The sequence below is a fragment of the Columba livia genome, chromosome 2 (assembly GCF_036013475.1).
Source record: "Columba livia isolate bColLiv1 breed racing homer chromosome 2, bColLiv1.pat.W.v2, whole genome shotgun sequence".
Taxonomy (NCBI): domain Eukaryota; kingdom Metazoa; phylum Chordata; class Aves; order Columbiformes; family Columbidae; genus Columba; species Columba livia.
Window position 1 is genome coordinate 68,455,873 of NC_088603.1, and position 21,519 is coordinate 68,477,391.

The 21,519-nt window shown below is 44.0% G+C and overlaps 1 protein-coding gene across 2 annotated transcripts in view; it reads left to right on the forward strand.

The window, feature by feature from the left end:
- Window positions 1–1,727: 1,727 nt before the first annotated feature.
- Window positions 1,728–21,519, forward strand: part of GMPR (guanosine monophosphate reductase) — a 47,858-nt gene continuing 28,066 nt past the window's right edge. The window contains exons 1-5 of one of the 2 annotated variants that reach the window (XM_065052383.1): window positions 1,732–2,197; window positions 7,051–7,170; window positions 7,855–7,938; window positions 9,519–9,692; window positions 19,306–19,387. In XM_065052383.1, coding sequence (XP_064908455.1) covers window positions 2,111–2,197; window positions 7,051–7,170; window positions 7,855–7,938; window positions 9,519–9,692; window positions 19,306–19,387 — 547 coding nt within the window. In that variant the 5' untranslated portion in view covers window positions 1,732–2,110. Of the gene's footprint in view, window positions 2,198–7,050; window positions 7,171–7,854; window positions 7,939–9,518; window positions 9,693–19,305; window positions 19,388–21,519 lie in introns of both variants that reach the window. The other variant, XM_065052384.1, reaches the window with a different exon arrangement.

Genomic DNA, 21,519 nt, shown 5'->3' on the forward strand with positions numbered 1-21,519 from the left:
ATTTTAATAGTTCTGTTACATTGTTGAATCAAGTAGAGAAACCGACAAGTGAATTGCTTCTGTTACGCATATGAGACTCATTACGAAGGGTCCTGTTTCACCTGAATATTTCTGTGGGAAATACCCATAGTGGCAAGGATCTCCTGGAACATCATCTGTAGTTCTAAAGCCTCAAGACTTCCTGGAAACCAGACTCAAGGCCTCCCAACCTGGACATTCAAAACTGCAAGCACTCAAATGCCCTGCCTGCTGTGTAAAAACTGGGCCTCACACTCAGTCATACTGAATTATCTGGGACACTTGGGCAAAGAGGTGTCTATGAGCTCTGCTGGAGGCAGGGTGTTGGCCAGATGTGTGCAACTTTCAGATAAAAAAGAGAGCACTACCTCATCCTGCAATGTGTTTGAGGAAGGGAAGCCAGCCATGATCCTCCAGTGCTTCAGCTTCCAGTCACTGACAAGGCTTAGCTCATCTGTCTTCCAAAGAAGTCCAAATCTTACAACCCACTGACTTCATAATTAAACAGACTTTAAGGCTCAAATCTCCTGTGAAAGTCAACTCATATGATATGTGATAGCCCTGTACTGATCACTATGCCAGCGGATGCAGATGGACCCAGCATGCATAATTCTGTTGTTACGCGAGGTTTGCAACTGTGTGTTGAACAGTGGCTAGCCATTGAAAACGTATCATATGAAGTCACAAATCAGGCTTGTCTTTGCTATGGAGGGCAAAAAAAGAGAAGCTCCCTGTTGCTTCTCTACATATACTAAAATAGGAAATTATTATGCACAGCAGCTCCAGGTGGCTGGTACTGTGATTGCTCTCCTGTGACCAACCAGCTGCACATTTTTGACCATTTCTAATGCTGAAAACACACACCAGCCCTTTGGTCTGCATTCAGATGGGGAACCAGCTCAGAGGGTCCCAGGAGGCTGACAACACTCAGTTTTACTGTGGAATGATGGGCAGGGAGGAGGCCAAGTATGGGCTCAGAGCTGAGCACCCCAGAAAGTCACATTTCCACCAGAGCCCAGCGATACCAAAGGCTTTTTATAAGGAAGGAAGCATGATGTTTTGGGCCATGCCGCATCCACTTGAAAAACGTTGGGGAGCACACAATCATGGAATCATCTTGGCTAGAAGAGGCACCTAAGATGATTAAGTCCAACCATAACCTAACCCTAGCACTAAACCATGTCCCTAAGAACCTCGCCTATGCGTCTTTTAAACACCTCCAGGGATGGTGACTCCACCCCTTCCCTGGGCAGCCTGTTCCAATGCCTGACAACCCTTTCTGTGCAGAAATGTTTGCCAATATCCAATCTAAACCAATCTAAACCTCCCCTGGCACAACCTGAGGACATTTCCTCTTGTCCTATCACTTGTTACTTGGGATAAGAAACCAACACCCTCCATGCTACAGCCTCCTTTCAAGTAGTTGTAGACAGCGATCAGGTCTCCCCTCAGCCTCCTTTTCTCCAGGATAAACAGCCCCAGTTCCCTCAGCCGCTCCTCATCACACTTGTGCATCGCCAGCGCCGGGCGGCCGTTGGTCCGCAACCGCCACCCGGGGCAGTGGAAGGGCGGGGGGGGCCGTGCAAGCTGTCAGCTCAGCATCTCAGCGGCCGCCCGGCAGCGGCGAGCTCTCTCACGCTGCAGCGGCGCCGGGCTCGGCAGCCGCTCGCTCGGTCACATGGAGGCGCCATTTCCTCTGCCCTTGCTTTGACCTTAGGCCGCTGCGCCGCCGGCGGTGCCGTTGCCGTGCCCGGCGCGGGCAGCTGCGGGAGGCCGCAGCGTCCCTGTTTCCCACCGCTCTCCCGCCACACACAGAGTGTCCAGCCTGGCGCAGAAACGGGGGTGGCTACGGCGGGAGAAAGGGCAGAGGGCGGCTAACTGCACGGCTAAAAACAACCCTCTCCTAATAAAGTGATGGGGCCCGGGCCGCCCCGCGCCCTATAAATAAGCTCCGTGCGCAGCCCGCAGGCTTTGGCCGGCGCGGCTCTGCAGGCGGCGCGGTGCAGCGGAGCGGAGAGAGCGCAGCGGGGCCGCCACTGTCGCCGCCGCCGCCAGGAGAGCCCGGGCCCCCGAACCCCGTCGCCCCAGCAAGATGCCCCGGGTAGACGCAGACCTCAAACTGGACTTTAAAGATGTCCTGCTCAGACCTAAAAGAAGCAGCCTCAAAAGCAGATCAGAGGTGGGGGCATTGGAACCCAGCATGCTTTTTCTCTACTCTCAGCGCCTAACTTCCCTAACCCTGCCTCCCTCCTTGCTTTATTTTTATTCCCCAGTCTAACGTAGCAATGCCCTCCCCGACCGAAACGCCCTTTGCGTGGCGGGGCGGGGGGGAGATGCCGCTGCTTTTGGGAGAAGGGGGCCGGGGTTAGGGAGCCTGCGGCGTGTCCCCCTCCCTTGGCGAGACGAGCCCCGACCCCGGCGGAGCAGGGGGTGGAGGGCGCTGCAAGCTGATGCCCCGCCGTCCTCCCCCGCTCCTCAGCAAAAATAAAAGGGGGGTAGGGAGGGAAAATGTTTTCTCCTAACGGATGCCTCTGCGAATTTCTGCGGCGCTGAGCGGGGTGGGGGGGGTGAACTCCGTTTTTTTTTTGGGGGGGGGGGGCTGCCGGCAGTAGGGGCAGCGATGAGCCGACAGCTCTGCCAAGGGGCAAGCAGGTGTCCGGTTCCGCAGCCTGGCCCGGCAAAAGCCACCCGTGTGCGCCGGCCGGCATTTTCACCCTCAGCCTCGGGGGTTGTGGGCGGTGCTGTTACCGAGTAACTGACATGCTCTTTTTAAAAAAAATAGTACTAATAAAATAATTTAAAAAACAAAACAAACAAAAAAAAACAGCTGGTGAAGATGCTGGGGAGCACTTCCCATGGCAGAGAGTGCCCCGGGCTGGGATCCCGTTCCGGTGGAAACCTGGGTTGGTGGGGGTGCGTTTCACCCTCACTGATGTCAGCCCCTGCGACCTGCCTACTGCTGCTGTGTGACCTGTGCCGGCAGAGCCCAGCCATCCGCCTGTCGCCCGGGCTGCCCAGGGCTCCGTGTCCCTTGTTGGCCCAGGGCCACTGTTAGCTGAGATAGTAGTTACTTCTCAGCAGGGATTAGGAAAGACCCCAGGAAATCCTGTGAGGATTGTCTCTACAGAAAAGATGGCTGCCTCTGGGCTGAAGGTGCCTTCTCGTTTACCTCACATAACCTCAAGGTTAACAAAGGATTTAGTTTGACTAATAAAGGAATTACATTGTGCTGAGGGATGGAAAGAGGATTAAGCTTTTCTCCAGGGGAAGTGAAGTTGTGAGAGACTGAGACAAATCAAGTGAGGTAGAAAGACAAGACTGGGAAGGGAAACGAGGTGGCTGTGTTTTTTACAGGGCCACGGCCAGAGATTTTGTGGGCAACAACCAGGCAAAATTTTTTGCTCCTATGAAGGTGTAAGATTGGAGAGGCCCCCTCAGTAGAAAGGTAATCTCAGGCTAGTCATTTTTAACTTACAAAGAACGGTGTCCAGGCTGAGCAATTCCTCATTGTGTGCAGTTACTGCTCAGAAGGCCTGTAGGCCCTTTCCAGCCGTTTGCTTGGGGACCTATGGTCCCTCTTCAAAATACACTGTGCTGGCCTGGCAAACAGGTGGAGCTGTGCTCCAGTGAGTGACACATGGCTCCTTGAAGTGCAGCGTTTTGTATATTTAGCTTAGTGCAGGCTGTGGAAAGAAGGGCTGTTGGGAAGGGAAAATGATAGGAGGAACACGAGCTGATATGGCAGGGTTGTAACGGGTGTAACGGGCTATGATGAACTGTTAAAAACATTTCACATGAGAAAAAGTGCATGTCATGAGGGGGGTCAGTGGAAACCAGTGAAGGTTAAGAAATTGGACACCATCACTGAGGCTGTAGCAACAGGAATAAACAGTGTCTGTCCGAGCCAGATCTGAAATGGACAGCCCCAGCCTGCTTCAAAACAAGAGTATAAATAAATAGTTCTGGCAAAGGAACAGAGGCAGCATACTACAGAGCCTGTTACCCAGCAAGCTGCTGCTTTGAAGCTTATATCAGCAAGCGTCTGCTTCTCTGGTGTGAATGCCTCCTTTTGCGCAAGGATAGCTTTTTATGTAGTAACTGGGATTAAGTCAGCTTCTTAGAGAGGCACTTTGGAATGTTTGCAGCTCTTCGTGTAGGTCTGCTATGTTGGCACTTGGTTTTGATGCCTTGCACTGTCTTCATTTTCCACAATTGCTTTCTCTTTTTGAAAAGATATCATAAAATGTGAAGCTTGAATTCAGGTGTCAAAACTGATTGAAGCAATGATTGGAGTGGGAGCAGCATTGTCCATCTGTGGGGTCTTGGTGCCCACATAGCCTGCTATTCTTGCCTTTGCTGGACTTGTCTCTCCAGGCTGTCCCTTTTATGTTCACCAGACAAGCACCCTGTAGGAACTCCAGACATTAATTTAAATTTGTAAATTCAAATATGTCCAGGGACCTTTAACACAACAGTCACAGTCTATGTCCTAGTACTTTCATCTGTGGAAGGTCTAGGTAGGAGTTAAAAAATCCATTTAATGATTTTCTTTCTAAAGAAACTCTTACTATTGTTGAGTGATGGTGAGCAACCCTAGAGTCAGAAGTTATTTTCTTATAATGCATAGAACAATAAGCTATAAATTATCTGTTACCACTCAGGAAAGAGACAAAGAGATGGTCAGAAGTGCTACTAGAGGAACTAAGGAAAACCATTTAGCTTTGCTAACTTGGTATGTTCGTCTTGAGTACATACCACTGGTGATCCCTTCACAAGAACAGCATAATATGCTAGAACAGGTACAGAGAATGGTAGCCAGGATGATCAGCAGTATTGACTGGTTTCCACATGAGGAGAAAACTAAGTGTACTAGGACTATTCAGTATGGAGAAGAAACAGCTTTGGAGGATAGGCTAGAAGTCTGTGAAATGAGGACTGGAATGGGAAAGGTGAAACTGAGAAGTGGCTGTTGATTTTTCTCTTACAAAATAAGAAGCAGGAAGCACAGAATGTAATTATCAGGCAAAGGTCGTAGTTTTCATGTAATGTATAATTAGTCTTTGGAATTTATTGCTATGGGATATTGGAGAGGCTGAAGGTGTGAAGGGTTAAAAAAATTACAAGGTGAATTCTTTGTCTATGAGTGGCTATTTACCAGAATGGATCAGAGAAGACTTTTGTCTTCAAAGCATCAGCTTCTTAGGACCTGGGAAGGTAGGCTAGGGAAAGAATCTTTCAAAACTTGCTTAGTTCTTGTATTACTTTCCCAGACATCTGGTTCTACTGGCCATTTGGAGAACTAGAGCATCACATAAACGTGTCCAACCCAGTGTGCCATTTCTTACAGAGCAAAAGCCTTATTAGGGGAAGCCCTGCAATTATCCCTCATAAATGTATACCTCATAAATGCCTTCCATTACAGTATTATCAGTTGTGTGGATAATTGCATGAGATCCACCTGGCTGACTGGCTAAAGGAAGTCATATGTGAGAAATTACGGGAAGTAGAGGTGAGAATCACTGAAAGAGTAATGACCTTGTGTTCCCTGCGTAGTTTTGCATCTTGCCTCAGTCTTCTTAAACATACTGTTCTTCTCTTCTTCTTTCTTAAGTTCATTTGAAAGAGACATTTTTCCTGTGCAAAACTGTAAGGCAATGGTTCTGGTACATTGTCTGTATGTGATACTCTGTCCTTTTTCCCCTGGTTCTAGTTAATAAATTGCATTAAAAGTGAATAAAATACATTAAATTTTCATATTTATACCTACCTTCTTCATACAATTTTCTCATGTCATCTGCAGCTGAAATTCCCATAAGAACATTATGTCATTAGTTATGGGTGGAGAATTAGGCCTCTCTGATAGTAAATGACAAGAAGGATGAGTCTTTGTTAAGATCTATCTTAGCTTGTTCCCCCAAGTGACCCTTCCTTTATACAAAATGAGAACCTGTTTCACAAAATACCACTGAGTCACCAAGTTCTTTCTCTTAACAAATCAGCAGTAAACCCCCACCACATGAATCAGTCAGAATGTAGCCTGCAATATGACGGTGCCCAAAGTATGTTGTCAATAAATAATCAAAGTCCTGTATTTTTTTATATTGCTTCCTTTCTGGTGATGGATTTCAGTTCAGGTCTGTAAATGTTCCTGGACTAAGGCTGAAGTAAGGAGTAATGAAAACTGTGAAAGAGCCTTCATTTTCACTGTTAGCGAAGAGCTGAACCTTTCAACAGTTGTGTGGATTTCTAGATTTTTTTTCCCTTTTGCAAGATGCTAAGTAGACCAGTGGGAACTGATCTAAATTTGATATTACCTTTTGCAAATAAATGTGAGGAGCAAAATGCCCGATGTTACCATGATCATTTGAGGATGCTGAAGAAAGAATAACTTTGAACGTGAAGACTGACACAACTGTAAGAAATTAACTTAGAAACTAGCAGCATCATGGTTTAATAAGCAAGGGTATGATTGCTTATATTGTATGGCAAGAGTACTGGTAACCATAGCCAAAGGTAAGAGCTGGATTTTGAGTATTATATTGTCATTTACATCAAAGATTGGCACGAAGCCCTCTATTCCCTGGAGACAGAGGGAGTTCCAGTTCTGACTTCTGCGGAATTAGGACTTCAACTTGGGTTTCTCAGGCAGCCAAACAAGCAGCTAAGGTTACTTCTGTGGAAAATAATCCACACTCCTCATTGCCCTTTCCTTTACAACCACTTCTGCCTTGTTTGGTTTGGTTTTTAATTTTTATTTTTTAATATACGTAATTTCTATTATCTTTCTTGAGCAAAAATGCTCTTAAACACAAAAAACGTTATTTTACTTTTATATTTTCTTTCCTAGTTGTAAGGCAGAAGTTGTAACAAGGTAAATAAAGTGAGATAATAGTGGAATGAAAGGAGGAAGAACAGGAAATGTGATGAAAATTAAGGAGCAGTGTGCAAGCCTGCTGTAACTGAAGTCAGTGGCAAAACTCTTGCTAGGCTATTATCAATTACTTAAAAAGAATGTGTGCCTATTCATTGCAGGTTGACCTCACGCGTACCTTCACCTTCCGCAACTCCAAGCAGACGTACACGGGAATTCCCATTATAGTGGCAAACATGGACACTGTGGGGACATTTGAAATGGCTGTGGTTATGGCAAAAGTAAGTCTTGATTCTTATTTCTGCAACAATTGGGGAGCCACTGGGTGACAGTGAGCAGCCTTTGTTAATTTTTAGCTATGTTTGTTAGAGACCAGGGGGACATGAGTTAAAAATCCAGAACAAGAGATTGTAGTTTCACTGTGAAGCAGCTGTGCTTTTCCAGCAATACAGTTACCGGAGCCAGGGCACCAGATATAAGATAGTTTCAGTGAAGATGCTTATTGAGAAGCTTCTGTCTTGGATGTAGCTCAGCTTCAGATGGAGCATCTAGAGCTTAGTTTTTCAGGTGTATATTGTGCTTCCTACCTGAAAAAAACAATTAGCTGACAACAGTTTTAAAAACATAGGTTACTGGATAAAGCTGCAGCAGTCAGGAGTTGCTAGTTAATTAGCCTCTGGTCTCAAATCTCTCCTTAATCTCTTGCAGTGCTTAAGCACATTCAAAATATTGACCATAACTTCATCAAACCCATCGGAAATCTGATCCTTAAAGGTTGGCTCAGTATGCCAAGTTACCTTTGAATAGCCATTTGGAGTTGCCTGGTCTGTTATTCACTGTTACTGTTTCTTTCAAGTAGGATGAGCCTATACTTAAAACGGGAATTTCTGGTAACTTGCTAGTCCACAGCTGGGGGGAATTATGACTATCTTGGACACTAATATCAGTTTTCTTATTTTTGCTAGCATGCAATGTTCACTGCAATTCACAAGCATTATTCTCTGGAAGAATGGAAACTGTTTGCTGCCAATCACCCAGAATGCCTTGAGGTACATTTTCATACTGTAAATTATTATGGTTTATTGCTTTGTTCTGAACTCACATACACTAGGATCTCTCGGGAATACTGTTGTCAAGTGCGTTTTGGGGAATGAAGATATTTGCTGTGCTTAAATGCATCAAGGGAAGTGGCTTGTCCTTGTTTAAAATGAATAGCTATGTGAGTCCATTATGAAACTGCTTATATTAAGATGCAAAAAAGCAAAGTTTATATATGGCTGCAATAGAAGCAGAGATGTACCCTGAACAAAAGAAGGAAATACTTGGGAATAGCTTCTGTTGCTGTTAGGAGCTGTGATAGTGCTGGTGAGGGAGAAGCCCAAGACCACAAATGCCAGTAGCCTCAAGTAACCCAAACAGAGGTTGCCCCTGCACACCCCTGAGCTAGGCAGGGTCTTTGCTGTCAGGTGTGCTAGTGGATCCAGAGTCTGCAGGCGCATATGTATCCTTCATTTACCTCCTTGTATTGGAGTTCACTCTGTGCTACTACTAGCTGTGCTGCCTCAGTTGTTCACAGAGTCCTAGCCTAAGCCATTACAGAGAAACACCATTTACTAGATTTAAACATTGTCTTAGATTCCAACTTCTTCGTACGCAGATTTCTTCTATGTTCTTCTGGCATGCCCCTACACCAGGAGAAGCAGTATAAGAGTGTGCCTGGCTGTCTCCCCTCCTCCTTGGAATTCAGTTCAGTTTTGAAATTTTTTCTGTATGGAAAAGACACACAGCTGTATTGTATCTTTACTTCTGGCACATTTTAGAATTATATTACAAAGACTATTGATTACAGGATTGTCTGAAAGCCAGCCTATCACTTAGGTTCATCAGGGTTGCTTATATGCCACTACAGGGTAGAAAGTGGTCCCAGGAGTATCCTGTGTCTGAACACTTTGGCACTTAGCTCATTTGTGGTTCATAATCACTGGAGTAGGATCTCCTAGTGATTAAATACTGACTTGCGCTGTGACCTTGGATCTCTGCAGAGGTTTTGTGGGCCAACAGCTGTGGAAACTATTTCTCTATTGGAAAGAATTCATAGAAATACAAAGGAGGAAGCAATCTGCTTGTTTTCAATGGTAGCTGACCCTAGTTGAGCAAGGCAGTTGGACTACACAGTCTCCAGAGGTCCCTTCCAAACTCAACTATTCTGTGATGCTCTAGATCAAGGGAGTGTGTGGTGAACTTAAAGATGCAGATCTCACTCTCTCATAGTGCCTCAGGTCTTGCCAGTCTGCCTTTCTGGAAATATACCAAATTAGGGCTCATTTGTCTTAATGTGAGTAGGACTGAGCTTTTATCTGTCTCAGGTGATTATATTTGCCTATGAGAATCCACTTGTGAATGAAGAGCTGATAAAATGCTAATTTTGCTTTATTTTAGAGCCTTTAAACAAAATAGAAGTAACAAATTGATATTCCCAGGAAGGTATTTGTTTCATATTATATTGTATGATTTTCACTAGTTTCTAGCATAAATCCTCCCAAGCCTATGCAGAAAAAGACATACAAAGTATGTGTTTATCTCGGTTTTTACCAACTGCTACTCCATTTTGCTCTCCCTGTCTTTCTAGCATGTAGCAGCAAGCTCAGGTAGTGGAAAAGCTGATTTGGACAAGCTAACAAGTATTCTAGAGGCCATTCCACTTATCAGATACATCTGCCTGGATGTGGCAAATGGCTATTCAGAACACTTTGTGGAGTTTGTGAAGTCTGTCCGTGCCCTGTTCCCACATCACACCATTATGGTAAGTGTGTAGAAAGGGCAGAGGGTGTGTCTGGGGGAATAATTTTGTGCAAACACAAGGCCCAGAGGTTTCTTGGTAGGCATCAGAAGCTCTGTGGTAATTCCATCAATTTCTGAGTCCTCATTTAAAAAAAGGAAAAAGAGAGGGAAGGAAGGAAGGAAGGAAAGAAAGAAAGAAAGAAAAAAAGAAAGAAAGAAAGAAGGAATGAAAGAAAGAAAGAAAGAAAAAAGAAAGAAAGAAGGAAAGAAAGAAGGAGAGAAAGAAAGAAAGAAGAGTCTGACTCAAACCTCTTGTCTTCCAGGCAAATACATATGGACAGATACCCTTCTGAGAATAGAGGGCAGCTCTATTCATCTGCCATTTCAGTCCAGCAAGATGTTGACTTTGAGCTAAATGATGACTGTTTAATAACATATTGGCATTGTCAGTCTTCCGTTGCTGATAATTTATCTGGGCATGTTCACTGTGTGCTCTGATACAGCACTTCGATGTGGGCATGACAGAGTGGGTGGATCCAATTTTTTTCCTGCTCACATCGTCTTTCCCACAGCAGATGTGACCTCTAATCATAAAGTGTGTAGGTTTATTTTGGTGATTCCAAGCTGAGGTTTGCTGTGGGAATGCACCAACATTTCTGTCCAATTGAGGCAAATGACTTTTTCCGTCTATTAGATCACTATGAAAGACAGCTGAATATAGACTAATCTTTGCCTGTGATAAGAATTGTAGGGGTCTTGTGCAATTGTGGATGGGGTCGTCAGGGAGCAAAACAGTCAATGCAGGGGCTTTTCATCCCCTTCTGTGATGTTACTGTCACTTCTCACAGCACTAATGCCGCACTTCCTTCAGCCCTTTTGCACTGAGAGTAGGGTGTTTGCATTGGCACACGGGACTCCTTGCAGTAGAGCCCTACTGCTCTGACTTGTTTCCCAGGGCCCTTGAAGAAATGAGTCTGAATTTGTTTCTGTGAGCACAGCAGAAATTCTTAATCAGGCAGCAGATTCTTAATGAGACTACCAGCCTTTCTTCAAGCCAGTGCAGCAAAAAATCATGTGTTTAAGCAACACTTTCTCACTCTTTCGTTCCAGGCACAAAGCTTCGCATATGTAAAATAAATGTGGAGTGTAAGTGGTCATAAATGCCTGCTCTGACTTGGTTCAGTAGAAAACTGCACATTCAAGCAGCTCAGGGGAGACTATGTTCCTTCCTTCCGTGCTGGAGGAAGGTGGTGTTCTTGCCTCTTAATGATGGTGCACTGGAAAATGGCAGTGGGCTGGAATGCCTGTGGAGTTCTGGGTTTCCATAGGATAGTTAATAGGCATCCTTCAACACCTCCCAGCAGACATGAGAATCTTTTTGGTATGGCCATATTTCCTGTGGCTTTGGGGAGAGCTTTTGGAAGTGTGAAATGATAGATGTGGGCTTTTTGAGCTTCCTGCTCCATGTTCACTGCAGTGAGGGAAGGAGCTGTTTCTTTGCTTTGGATCAGAAGTGTTGTCCCTAGTGATATGATTACTCCAGTGTATTTGGCTTGAAGAGTTGTGGGAGTAAGGGAGCTTAAACCACATAGTTAAAAAAATTTATAAAAAAATAATCTTCTCTATCAGGAGTGGAAAGAAAATTGTGTGTCATACCCTCCTCCACCTCCCCACAGAGTGCTGACTTTGCTGACTGAAGAGGGAACTCAGCTGGTTAAGATTAATTGCCCAGAAGGTACAGGAGGTCAATGTCAAAGTCAGGTATCAAGTGCAGATTTTAGTCCAAGGTCCTTAAGCCAGTCTCATCCACCTCCCATATCTGTTAAGCTACCTACTTAGTTTCTCTGCTTCAGTGACTAACGTTATCATTACTTCAAGTCTTATTGTCCTGACAGTACCACCTGTTTGAACACACATACCTGATCTGTTCAGTTGCCTTCTCTGATTGTAGCTCCTTTCTCTTAGCATGGTTTAGTATGGCTTATATTTTTTGTCTCCTGTGCGGGGATAATTTCCATTCCTAAAAGCATGCTAATAAACTTGGGGTGTTCAAAAACCTTTTATTTTCCAAAGCCTTCAAAGTCTGTGTGGTCCCTGAAAGTCTGATTCAGCTAGGGACACACACCTCTACCCCGCCTCCAAATGGGCTTACTTTACAATGTGTGCCAAAATGGCCTTTTGAAGCTATTCCTGGCTGAAATGCAGGAGCTCATCTAGGCTTCTTTTTATGATACTCTGGAAGACATGTCCTGCTTCTACCTGTTCTGTCCTCTTTGATGTCTCTGTGCTATGCCTGCAGTGTGTTCTCTGCTGTTGTGTCTTTCAAACAAACGGATTAACAGTTAAATAGAAGGTATAAAAATAAAGGAGCTTTCTTATAGCTCAAAGTGATCTCCAGGACCTTGCAGGCTGTCTTGTTTGCTTTCCTCAGCATGACCATTCATTCCACAGTCAGCTACAGTGCAGTACATAACAGTAACCCAACCCCGGGTCTCAGGGAACATGTATTTGCAGGGGCCATGTAATGGGTTCAGCTCTGAGGCTGAAAGGTGATGTGCAAAGCAACTGTGATTAACGTAGTACTCTGTGGCTCATGCTCCAGTGCAGATGGAGGATATCTCTTGTGTAACAACATTACAAATGCATGTTTTTGCCTTTAAAAATATTTGCTTTTATAATCACATTACTATTTCCTTCTGCCTGGCTCTGACGCGAGCTCTTTTCACTCCTGCCTTTCATATTAATTTACAAAGATCAGTTTCTCTGTGGAACACAAAGGATAGGAAAGACAAACAAGAGCAGAACGGTACAACATGATTTGCCTCAAACCACTCATTACATGAAGGATGGAGGAAGAAGCAGTATTCAAGTCTCCCAAGTGTCTCACCAATGCAGCACTGCCTCCCAGAATCAAGAGTAATGGTGGGGTGTTTTGTTGTGGTACATCATTATGTGCTTGGGTTGTGCCTACTCACTGAAGTCTAAAGCAAAATTCAGTTCACCTTCATGACAGAGGGTCAGATCCTCTATATTACAGTAAGCATAGTCCTTGTTTATTAGTGTAATTGCAGACATTAGGGTTCTTCTGTTTCCTTTTTAGCAAGGTGAGATATCTTTGCCAGCAAGCTTTCCCAAGTTTTTATCCTGAATTTTTCTTTTTGTAGTGTTCTCTGTTCATTATACAGAAGAAGCCCAAGAGAAGGGAGCAGGGAGTATGGCAGAAAGGAAAAGACTGGGGAGGGAGCACACTTGCAGATGCAGTAGTGCCCACAAGATGTGGGCCAGAGAGGAAGGCAAGCAGAATCGCAAGGTAGGAGCAGAGGAGAACAGCAATGGCCAGAAACTGTTGCTCCTCTTGAAGTCAGTAGCAGAACTTCTCAGGGGCTTATTGGAGGCAAAATTCAGTCAGAGAAAGCGATGTAGACTGCTCCCAGTTTGTATCTGGAACAAGCAGCCGTCAGTGCAGGCATGGCATGTCCACCCTTGCTGGGTCTCAGAGCAGGAGTCAGCTGGGATCTCAGGGGAGAAGACAGTGATGCTGCTGAGGCTGTCTTGGGTCAGGCACAATGCTAAGTGCAAACATCCACTTGGTATGGCTCAGCCTCACAAAGGGCATTATTTCTCCGTCTTACGGTAAAGTACCTCTTGCTTTGGTGGGTGGGAAGTGTCCTTTGGCAGTGTTCCTTTTAGTGTGGAGGCACAGACTGTGCTTTCCTTTAGGATACAAGAGGAAAGTTTGAGAACTGTTATCACAGACACTTCTCCCCAGCTTGATCCATTGCCATTTGCCAGCAGCTTTCAATCAGTGCAGCAGTGTTCCTGTCTTAGTCAGTGTGAGTCGATATTTATAGCAGGCTTTTATGAGGCACAGTATCAAATGTCTGACTGAAATTCAGAGGCACTGCCCTACTGTGTTCACTGATTTTTGCATCTCTGTCAGAGAAGCTGAAGCTTTTATATTCCTGCTAGATGAAATCTTGATCCCATTGAAGTCAGTAGTGAAACTCCCTTTGACTTTTCTGAGCTCAGGACTTCCCTCAGGATTGACCCACAGTTCAGTCACCCTGGATAATGCCGGGGTGTACCAGGGTGACTTTCACTTGAAACCTCAAGTGGTACAGCTGAATGTCACCCTGAGTGTGTAAGGCCAGCCCGCAGCCAGGGTGATTTGTTGTGGCCCCTAATAACTGACTGCCTTGAAAGCATCGTAGTTTACCTGAGCTGCAGGGACTTTTCTGTTCTTACTGATGCTGTTATTTTACTACCAAGGGTAGCAAAGTTAGATTAGCAGTAAGGTAGTTACAGGGGTATATCTCTTGCAAGAAAGCCAGCTCTGCAGCAAATTGGAAATGCATTGGTATCTGGGCTCATCATTAAGATGAACATAGTTTTCACTAATGCAGTACTGCCAACAATTACTGTGTTCCTTGACTGCTTGCCCAAATACACTACAAAATGTATTGTCTGCAATATTGTCCATCTTCTTTGTACAAGTTCCAATTACTTTACTTGCTTTATGATCTTAGTTAACTTTAACGGGGTTTCATCTCTGTAGTCTCAGTCTTTCTGTATTCACCTTCTCAGATTTTTTTTTAGTTGATGTAATCTGGTTTTACCTTACACGTGGGGCTTTCAAAAGCCCTTTTGCCTCTATTTAGCTGTCATACAGGCATCAATGTAAAGCAAGCATTTCTTTCAGTGCAAGTACAGCTCAGCTGGATGTGAGAAAACAGCTTTCCCTGCTCTTCAGCTGTCATACTAGGGTCTCTTCACACACAGATAGCTGTGTTTCTCTCGCAGTGTTTTTTGTCCTCTCTGAGGTCTGGAAAAGGTACCTAAAAGAAGCAAGCCTGGCATCAGCAGGTTGAAGTCTGCTATGTAGAGCTCCACATTTTCCCTGAAAATTTGTTAAGGATCTGCAGATTCAGGAAGACAGAAACCACTGATGTGCGTACATGCGTTCCAGGAAAAAAATGTATGCTGGGGACATAAGTGCTTTTCCCTGCTCGGATGAGCATTTTGAATCAACATATGCAGTTCCAGCATTCTTTAGCAGTAACTTAACATTAAACGTCTAGTTAGCATTTCTGAAGAGACAGTTTGACAACCCACTGTGCTCTGCTAATCAGAAGACACTACTGTTTAAGTTAAATACATATTTGATCCCAAATCTTGTGGAGCCACTGACTTGAATACTTGTTAGGTCCTATTTATGAATCTGTTGCATGAACTCCAGTATTTCATCAAGTTGTAATGCACTGAGTATCATACTGCACAGGTAGTCATCTGCCTTTCAGATATAAAATGCTTCCTTAGTGTTGTAAGCAGCATGCTCACTGTCACCCCACCTTGGAGTGTACAACACTTAGTATAACAAATTGCCACTGAGCGGAAAGGAAGCAGCACTTAGCTGGAAACACTGTACCTATTATATATTCCTTATTTCCCGACTGTTCTATTTTATTTTATTTTAAATCAATATCATGCAGTTTTGAGCAAAGTTAAGTGGTCCTGTGTCATAGACCACAAATTGCTGCCTGACAGTATCATTGTTTTTATAAGTGCCTCAGGTGGTGGCTTATCAGCCATTTCAGGCTAATAAAAGAGGGAAGTAAAATTTGTTAAAAATAAATAAGTGGTGAAATAGGAGCCAAAAATCAGTAAGTGGAGAATAGGCCTTGCCCAGCATTCCCTGAGTACATCTTGTTGACTTCAGCGGGAGTTTTGTTTCAATAAAAAAATATAAAAATATTAAGGATTTTAGGATTTGCCTCCTGCTCTGCCCACATCAGTGCTACTACAAACACTTAATAAGTCCCAGAATGTCATTATGTAAGACGTTTGCTAAACACATCTAGATCCTAAATTCAGATCTCCACAAATGAATAGCCCATCTCAGCACAAGTGCAAAACGGGTAATGTGGGCAACTAGACTTGTATTTCATGCAGGTTTATTTTGTGCAGTTTTTCTAGTTAGGAACATGCTGTAAACATGAGACAGGCCACAAAGCTGAAATCCAAACCAAACTTGGTTTTCAAATGTCTGATGATGGGTCTGATGGGATTAATCCCAAAGTACTGAAGGAGCTAGCAGATGTTACAGCAGGACCCTTCTTAGTCACCTACCAAAGGTCTTGGGAGTGTCGGGAGGTCTCTGCTGACAGAAAGCTAGTCAGCATTATTCAGATTTCCAAGAAGGGCATGAGGGAAGACCCAGGAAACTGCAGACCTTTTGGTCTAACCCAAGTAGCTGGAAAAATTATGGAGAAGATCATACTGAGTGCTGTTGAAAGACATTTAAAGAACAGTGCAATATTCAGGCATAGTCAACACAAGTTCACAAAAGGAAAGTCCTGTTTCATGTCCTTCTACAATAAAGTCACCTGCCTAGTAGATGAAGGGGAGGTGATGGGTGTAATTTTGCTGGATTTTAGTGAGGCTTTTGATACTATCCCTCACAGCATCCTTCTGGACAAGTTGTCCGGCGGTGGGATGAGCAGGTAGACGATGCACTGGCTGAAGGGCAGAGCTTGAAGGGTTGTAGTGAGTGGGGCTACATCTTGCTGGTGACTGGTCACAAGCGGTGTTCCTCAGGGCCCAATTCCAGGGCCAGATCTGTTCAGTATTTTCATCAAAGATCTCGGGGCAGGAGTTGAGTGCACCATTAGCAAGTTTGCTGATGATACCAAACTGGCAGGTGCTGTTGACTCTTTTGAGGGATAAGAAGCCTTGCAGAGGGATCTGAAGAGATTGGAGCATTGGGCAATCATCAGTGACATGAAACTGAACCAGAACAAATGCCACATTCTGCACCTGGGATGAAGTAACGCTGTGCACCAGTATAAATTGGGAGAGGAGTGGCTGGAGAACAGCCCTGCAGAAGGGGACCTGGGGGTGCTGGGTGACAGCAGGGACAGTGTGAGTTGGCAGGTGTGCCCTGGCAGCCAGGCTGGCAAACTCCATCCTGGGGTGCATCAAACACAGCATCACCAGCTGGCCAAAGAGGTGATTGTCCTGCTGGATTCAGTGTTGGTGCGGCCTCACCTTGAGCACTGTGTGCAGTTCTGGGCCCCACCATTTCAGAAGGATGTGAATGTGTCCAGAGGAGAGCAGCAAAGCTGGGGAAGGGGCTGGAAGGCATGTCCTCTGAGGAGTGGCTGAGGACACTGGGCTTGTCCAGCTTGGAGAGGAGGTTGAAGCATGATCTCGTTGCTCTCTCCAGCTTCCTGAGGAGGAGAAGTGGAGAGGGGGGTGCTGGGCTCTTCTCCTTGGGATCCAGTGCCAGGATGTGTGGGAATGGCTCAAAGCTGCATCAGTCAGGGGAAGTTCCAACTTGACAATCAGAAGCATTTCTTTACTGAGAAGGTGGTCAAACCCTGGAACAGGTTTCCTTTATAGGTGGTTAATGCCTCAAGCCTGTCAGTGTTTAAGAGGTATCTGGGCAACGCCCTGAACACCTTGCTTTAACCTCTAGTCAGCCCTCAAGTGGTCAGGCAGTTAGATTAGATGATCATTGTAGGTCCAACACAACCTCTCCTCTCACTTTTCTCCTCTCTCCCCTCTCCCCATCCCCCACCCCGTCCCCCCATGCACTCAGGTGGTTTCAGGTGAACTCATAAAAAGCAGAAATCTTCAGTCCTTCTTTGCAGCTATCTTGCAGGCACATAGGGACTCTTAGAGAGATGCATTTGCCTTTCAGTGTTGGATGGCCACCTAGCCAGCCAGCTCCACGCCCACATCAGCATGATCAGCAACAACCTTCCTATTCTCTAAATGCTTCCATACTTCATGTAAAAACTCTGAGACCTGTATTCACACAGATCAGGTTAAAGCTGATCCCGACAGACAGCAGTGACACTAACTGCATCACACTGACCCACCAATATTTCATCTCTTGGAGCTTTTTCAGTGACAAATGAGCTGATTTGACACTTTCTGCAATCAAACTTCCAAAATGGAAGCTCAGTTAATGCCAGCTGTGGTTATGACCTTTCCTAGGAGGCAGATATGCATTGCTAAATTGACAAGACTGACACCATCAGCTTCCTGTTGAAAACCCACCTACACAGTGTGTCCGTTGCTTTCCTGGCTAGTGGCGGGCTGGATCTCCTGGTCGTAAAAGCATGGAGCTGTACTCCAGCAGGTTACTGATGGGTGAAAGCCTCCTTAACACATCTCTCAGATTCCACCCTTCATGCTTTGATGCTGTCAAATGTATGAAACAGTGAAGTTCATGGTGAGGTCTTTTGAATTTAGATTGCAGAAAACCATGGTTCAAGAAATGTAGGTTTCCTTGTCCACATCATATTCTGGATTTCATGACATCTGTGAGCCAGAAGAAGCTGTATCTCATGGTGTGTTTCTATAGCCATTATACTCCTTACTGGTTGAAGCCCTGATAGAAGAGATGGCCCCTACATCAATAAAGCATTCAAGAAAAACTGCAGGGCAGAAACAGGTAACACAATGTCAGGGGGGAGTTTCTGCTCCAGTTTGGAAATGTGAGAGTAGGCACATGTTCCTGGAGGCATGAATAGATCACAGGGTGACTGCAACCCACCAGTGTGATACAGACAAATGCATTCTTGTGTGTTAGGCAAGATATTTCCATAGGAAAGGCAAGAATTGTGCAAAGCCCTGGTGAGAACTCATTTGTCCCAGTTACGGACAGTTGTCATTCCTTCAGGTTCAAGAAATATAAATTCTGTCTTGGATGAAGGCACACAAAGACTAAGAAGTTGATTAGGGGTGTGGAGGGCCAACAGAAGAAATTGATGACTTGAAGGAGCAAAACAAAGGGTGAAAGGGCTGGCATCACTTTCAAGAAAGGTATCGAGGATGAAGGCCAGAGGAGGAGAAGGGCTATGGAAGTGCAAGGAAAAACGTGGTAAAGAGCACAAAACAATTCAGGACTTCTTTCTCAGATCTTACCATAAACAGCATGCCTTCTACATCTCTCCAAAGTTTGTGCAGAGGGAAACAAACCCCTTTCTTTCATCTTTGGCATCTTTACAACCAATTAATGTATATAGTATAAATACCCTTATTTATGTAGTTTGGATGTACATACCAGTTTTGGCACCAAAGTACAAAATGGCAGAAATAAAAACGTTTGTTATTATTTCATTACTCAAAATACTAAATCTGGAAAAAGAAAGAGATTTGTTGGGGTTTTAGATAAGATCTGACCATCTTCGCACAAAGTGAGGTAGGCAGATGGAATGGAGGGCTACAGGCTGTTCAGGATGGACAGGCAGGGCAGGAGAGGTGGAAGAGTTGCACTGTATGTAAGGGAGAGGTTTGACTGTATAGCCCCTGTGGTTATGGATGATGTGGTTGGGAGCTGCTCGGTGAAGATTAGAGGGATGGCAGACAAAGCAGATATCCTGATGAGATCCTAAGGATCAGGGTTTTCCTGGACCAATCATGAAATTCATTTGACTCGGAAATGTACCCGTATGATTTGTTTAATCTGTGTGGCATGCACAATGGACATTATGGTGAACTATGTTCTTTCTGACTCTATGTAGTTCAACTTTTAAAAGCTCTGGATAAAACTCTGCATTATCATAATTAGTCTTCACTGCAGTAGTCTTGAAATCTCCCGTGTGTGTGATATTGTTCCTTCTGTCTAGGCAGGCAATGTGGTGACAGGAGAGATGGTAGAAGAACTTATTCTTTCTGGAGCAGATATTATTAAAGTGGGCATTGGACCAGGTAAGTCAAATCCAGGGAAATAAGGGTGACTTATGGTAATGTTGGTGGGGGAGTTGTCCAGATGAACCAGTGCTGTTTGCTTGCCCATTGGGATGCCCACACCCATGAAGGTCAATAAGATAACAGTGCCCTTGCACACAGTATATTTAAGAAATACAAGGACAAGGTGCTAGTGTTTCATACTGCAAAGTGTTAAATATTCCATCTTCTGGCAGCAAAGATGACTATTATTGGAAGCACTGAGTTGCTGACAGTATCTGTGGTAATGTGTTGTGTTTAGGAACGCTTTTTCTAGCCTGTTGAGAAGGGACTGAATCATCCCAGCTCAAGGAATACTGTGTTCAGGTATCCATTTCTATCAAGGAAAGATAGTTTTCTAAATAGCTTTATGATTTGTGTTCTGAGGTTGACCATCTTGTCACTGTCTTCGAAAATGAAATGGCATTAATTGTGAAGTATGGATGACATTGCCTCTACCTGTTACTATTGCCTGGGAGCTATAATACTTACATTAATGCTATAAAACTTACACTAATGCACTACCTATCACTGTAATGTTCCCAGGATAAATGAGAGGACCCTAAACTTCTTACAGGTTTTTTCCTACCTTCCGTACCCTAATATGTCGTCTGGCATACATTGCCATCTTGTCTTCCCTTTTTTCTTTCCTGCCCTTGTGCATTTGTTCATGTGCTACTTCCTCTTGCTGTTTTCTTTATAGACTGCAGCTGGGGTCACCACGCGTGGGCTAAATTTTAAACTCGCTAACACAAGTGCCACTGACAGTATAGCTGTGATCAGCCAGTGCAGGCTGGTCGTTTACTATACAGTGCCATATAGTTACAGTTCATGAATTAATTAATTTGAGCATAGGAAACAATGTAATAAAGGTTGCAGTGGCACTCAGAAGACAGCAAATGACAATAAATACTGCAAAAGAGGTGAAGAATAAACAATAGAGATCTGGTGCAATTGTCACAGGCAAATTCCGAATATAAAAGAAGAAATATTATACTTTGTAGCCTCGGAGTGGACATAGGAGTAAATGCTGTGTAGCCCCCTCTGGAGATCTTCCTGAACAGATCTGTACAAGTTGAGCATGCAAAACCACAAGTAACAAATGTTCTTCACAGAAGATCAGATATTGAGGCTCTTTTCCAGATAATGGTCCATTCTGTGGAAAGTGGCTGCGGTTTATTATAAAGCATTACATATATAAGTGCATATCCTGTGGAGATTATTTTAAAACTAATCTTCCTACTTTGCAGAAATAGTTCTCAGTGTTTTCATCTTGTCAGTTCTTTAAAATATCTTTGGAAACTTACTTTACTAGTAGGTTGAGTATACCTGGATATCAGCTGCATGAAGGGATCCAGATTTCACTGTATTTGGTTTAGAATCTGTTTTGAAATTCTTGTTATAATGCAGATGTTTGTGGTCTCTATCCTAAAATATAAGACCTGGACTGTCAAAAGCGGTCCTCATTTTGACTTTTAATTTGAGGAGAAAAATAGAGAAGGTATTCCAAAAGATCTATATTGAACTATAACTGAAGTGATCAGATATAGCTAGTGTATTTCCTGTAATATTACACTATGCAGCTTTCTGATTATTACTTATCTCACTTTTTAAATGCTGTGTGCTGATTTTCTTATATTTCCAACTATTGTAATCAATCAAATATTTCTGTTTTAAGAACTAGGCAAAAGATGGGTTTCTCTCCCTTGTGGAAAATCTCCAGAAAAAAATAGAATAAAGAAAATAAGAGCACAAATTTTCCATGAGAATTATGTTCAAAACTGTATGTAGAAAAGATATATTTGTTGGAAGAAATATTCAGGTGTTAAATGCTGCTGCTGAGTCTTATGCATTGTGACATTGGTCTCTGGTCCTTCTGTCCCCGTTCCCTTCAGGCAACTCAGTCAGATTCACATTTTGTGATATAGTAATTCCTTCACAGGGAAGCATTACTGATGAGACCTACACTGAGAACTGTGGCCCTGCAGAAGAATGGGGGGAAATTAGTCACCTCAATTACAGCTCCCATGAAGTGGTGTGATAGCATTTCAAAACTTAAGTTCCTGTGTGTTCCTTTTATCCACGAGAAGCCAACACTGGCAATAGAGACTTCC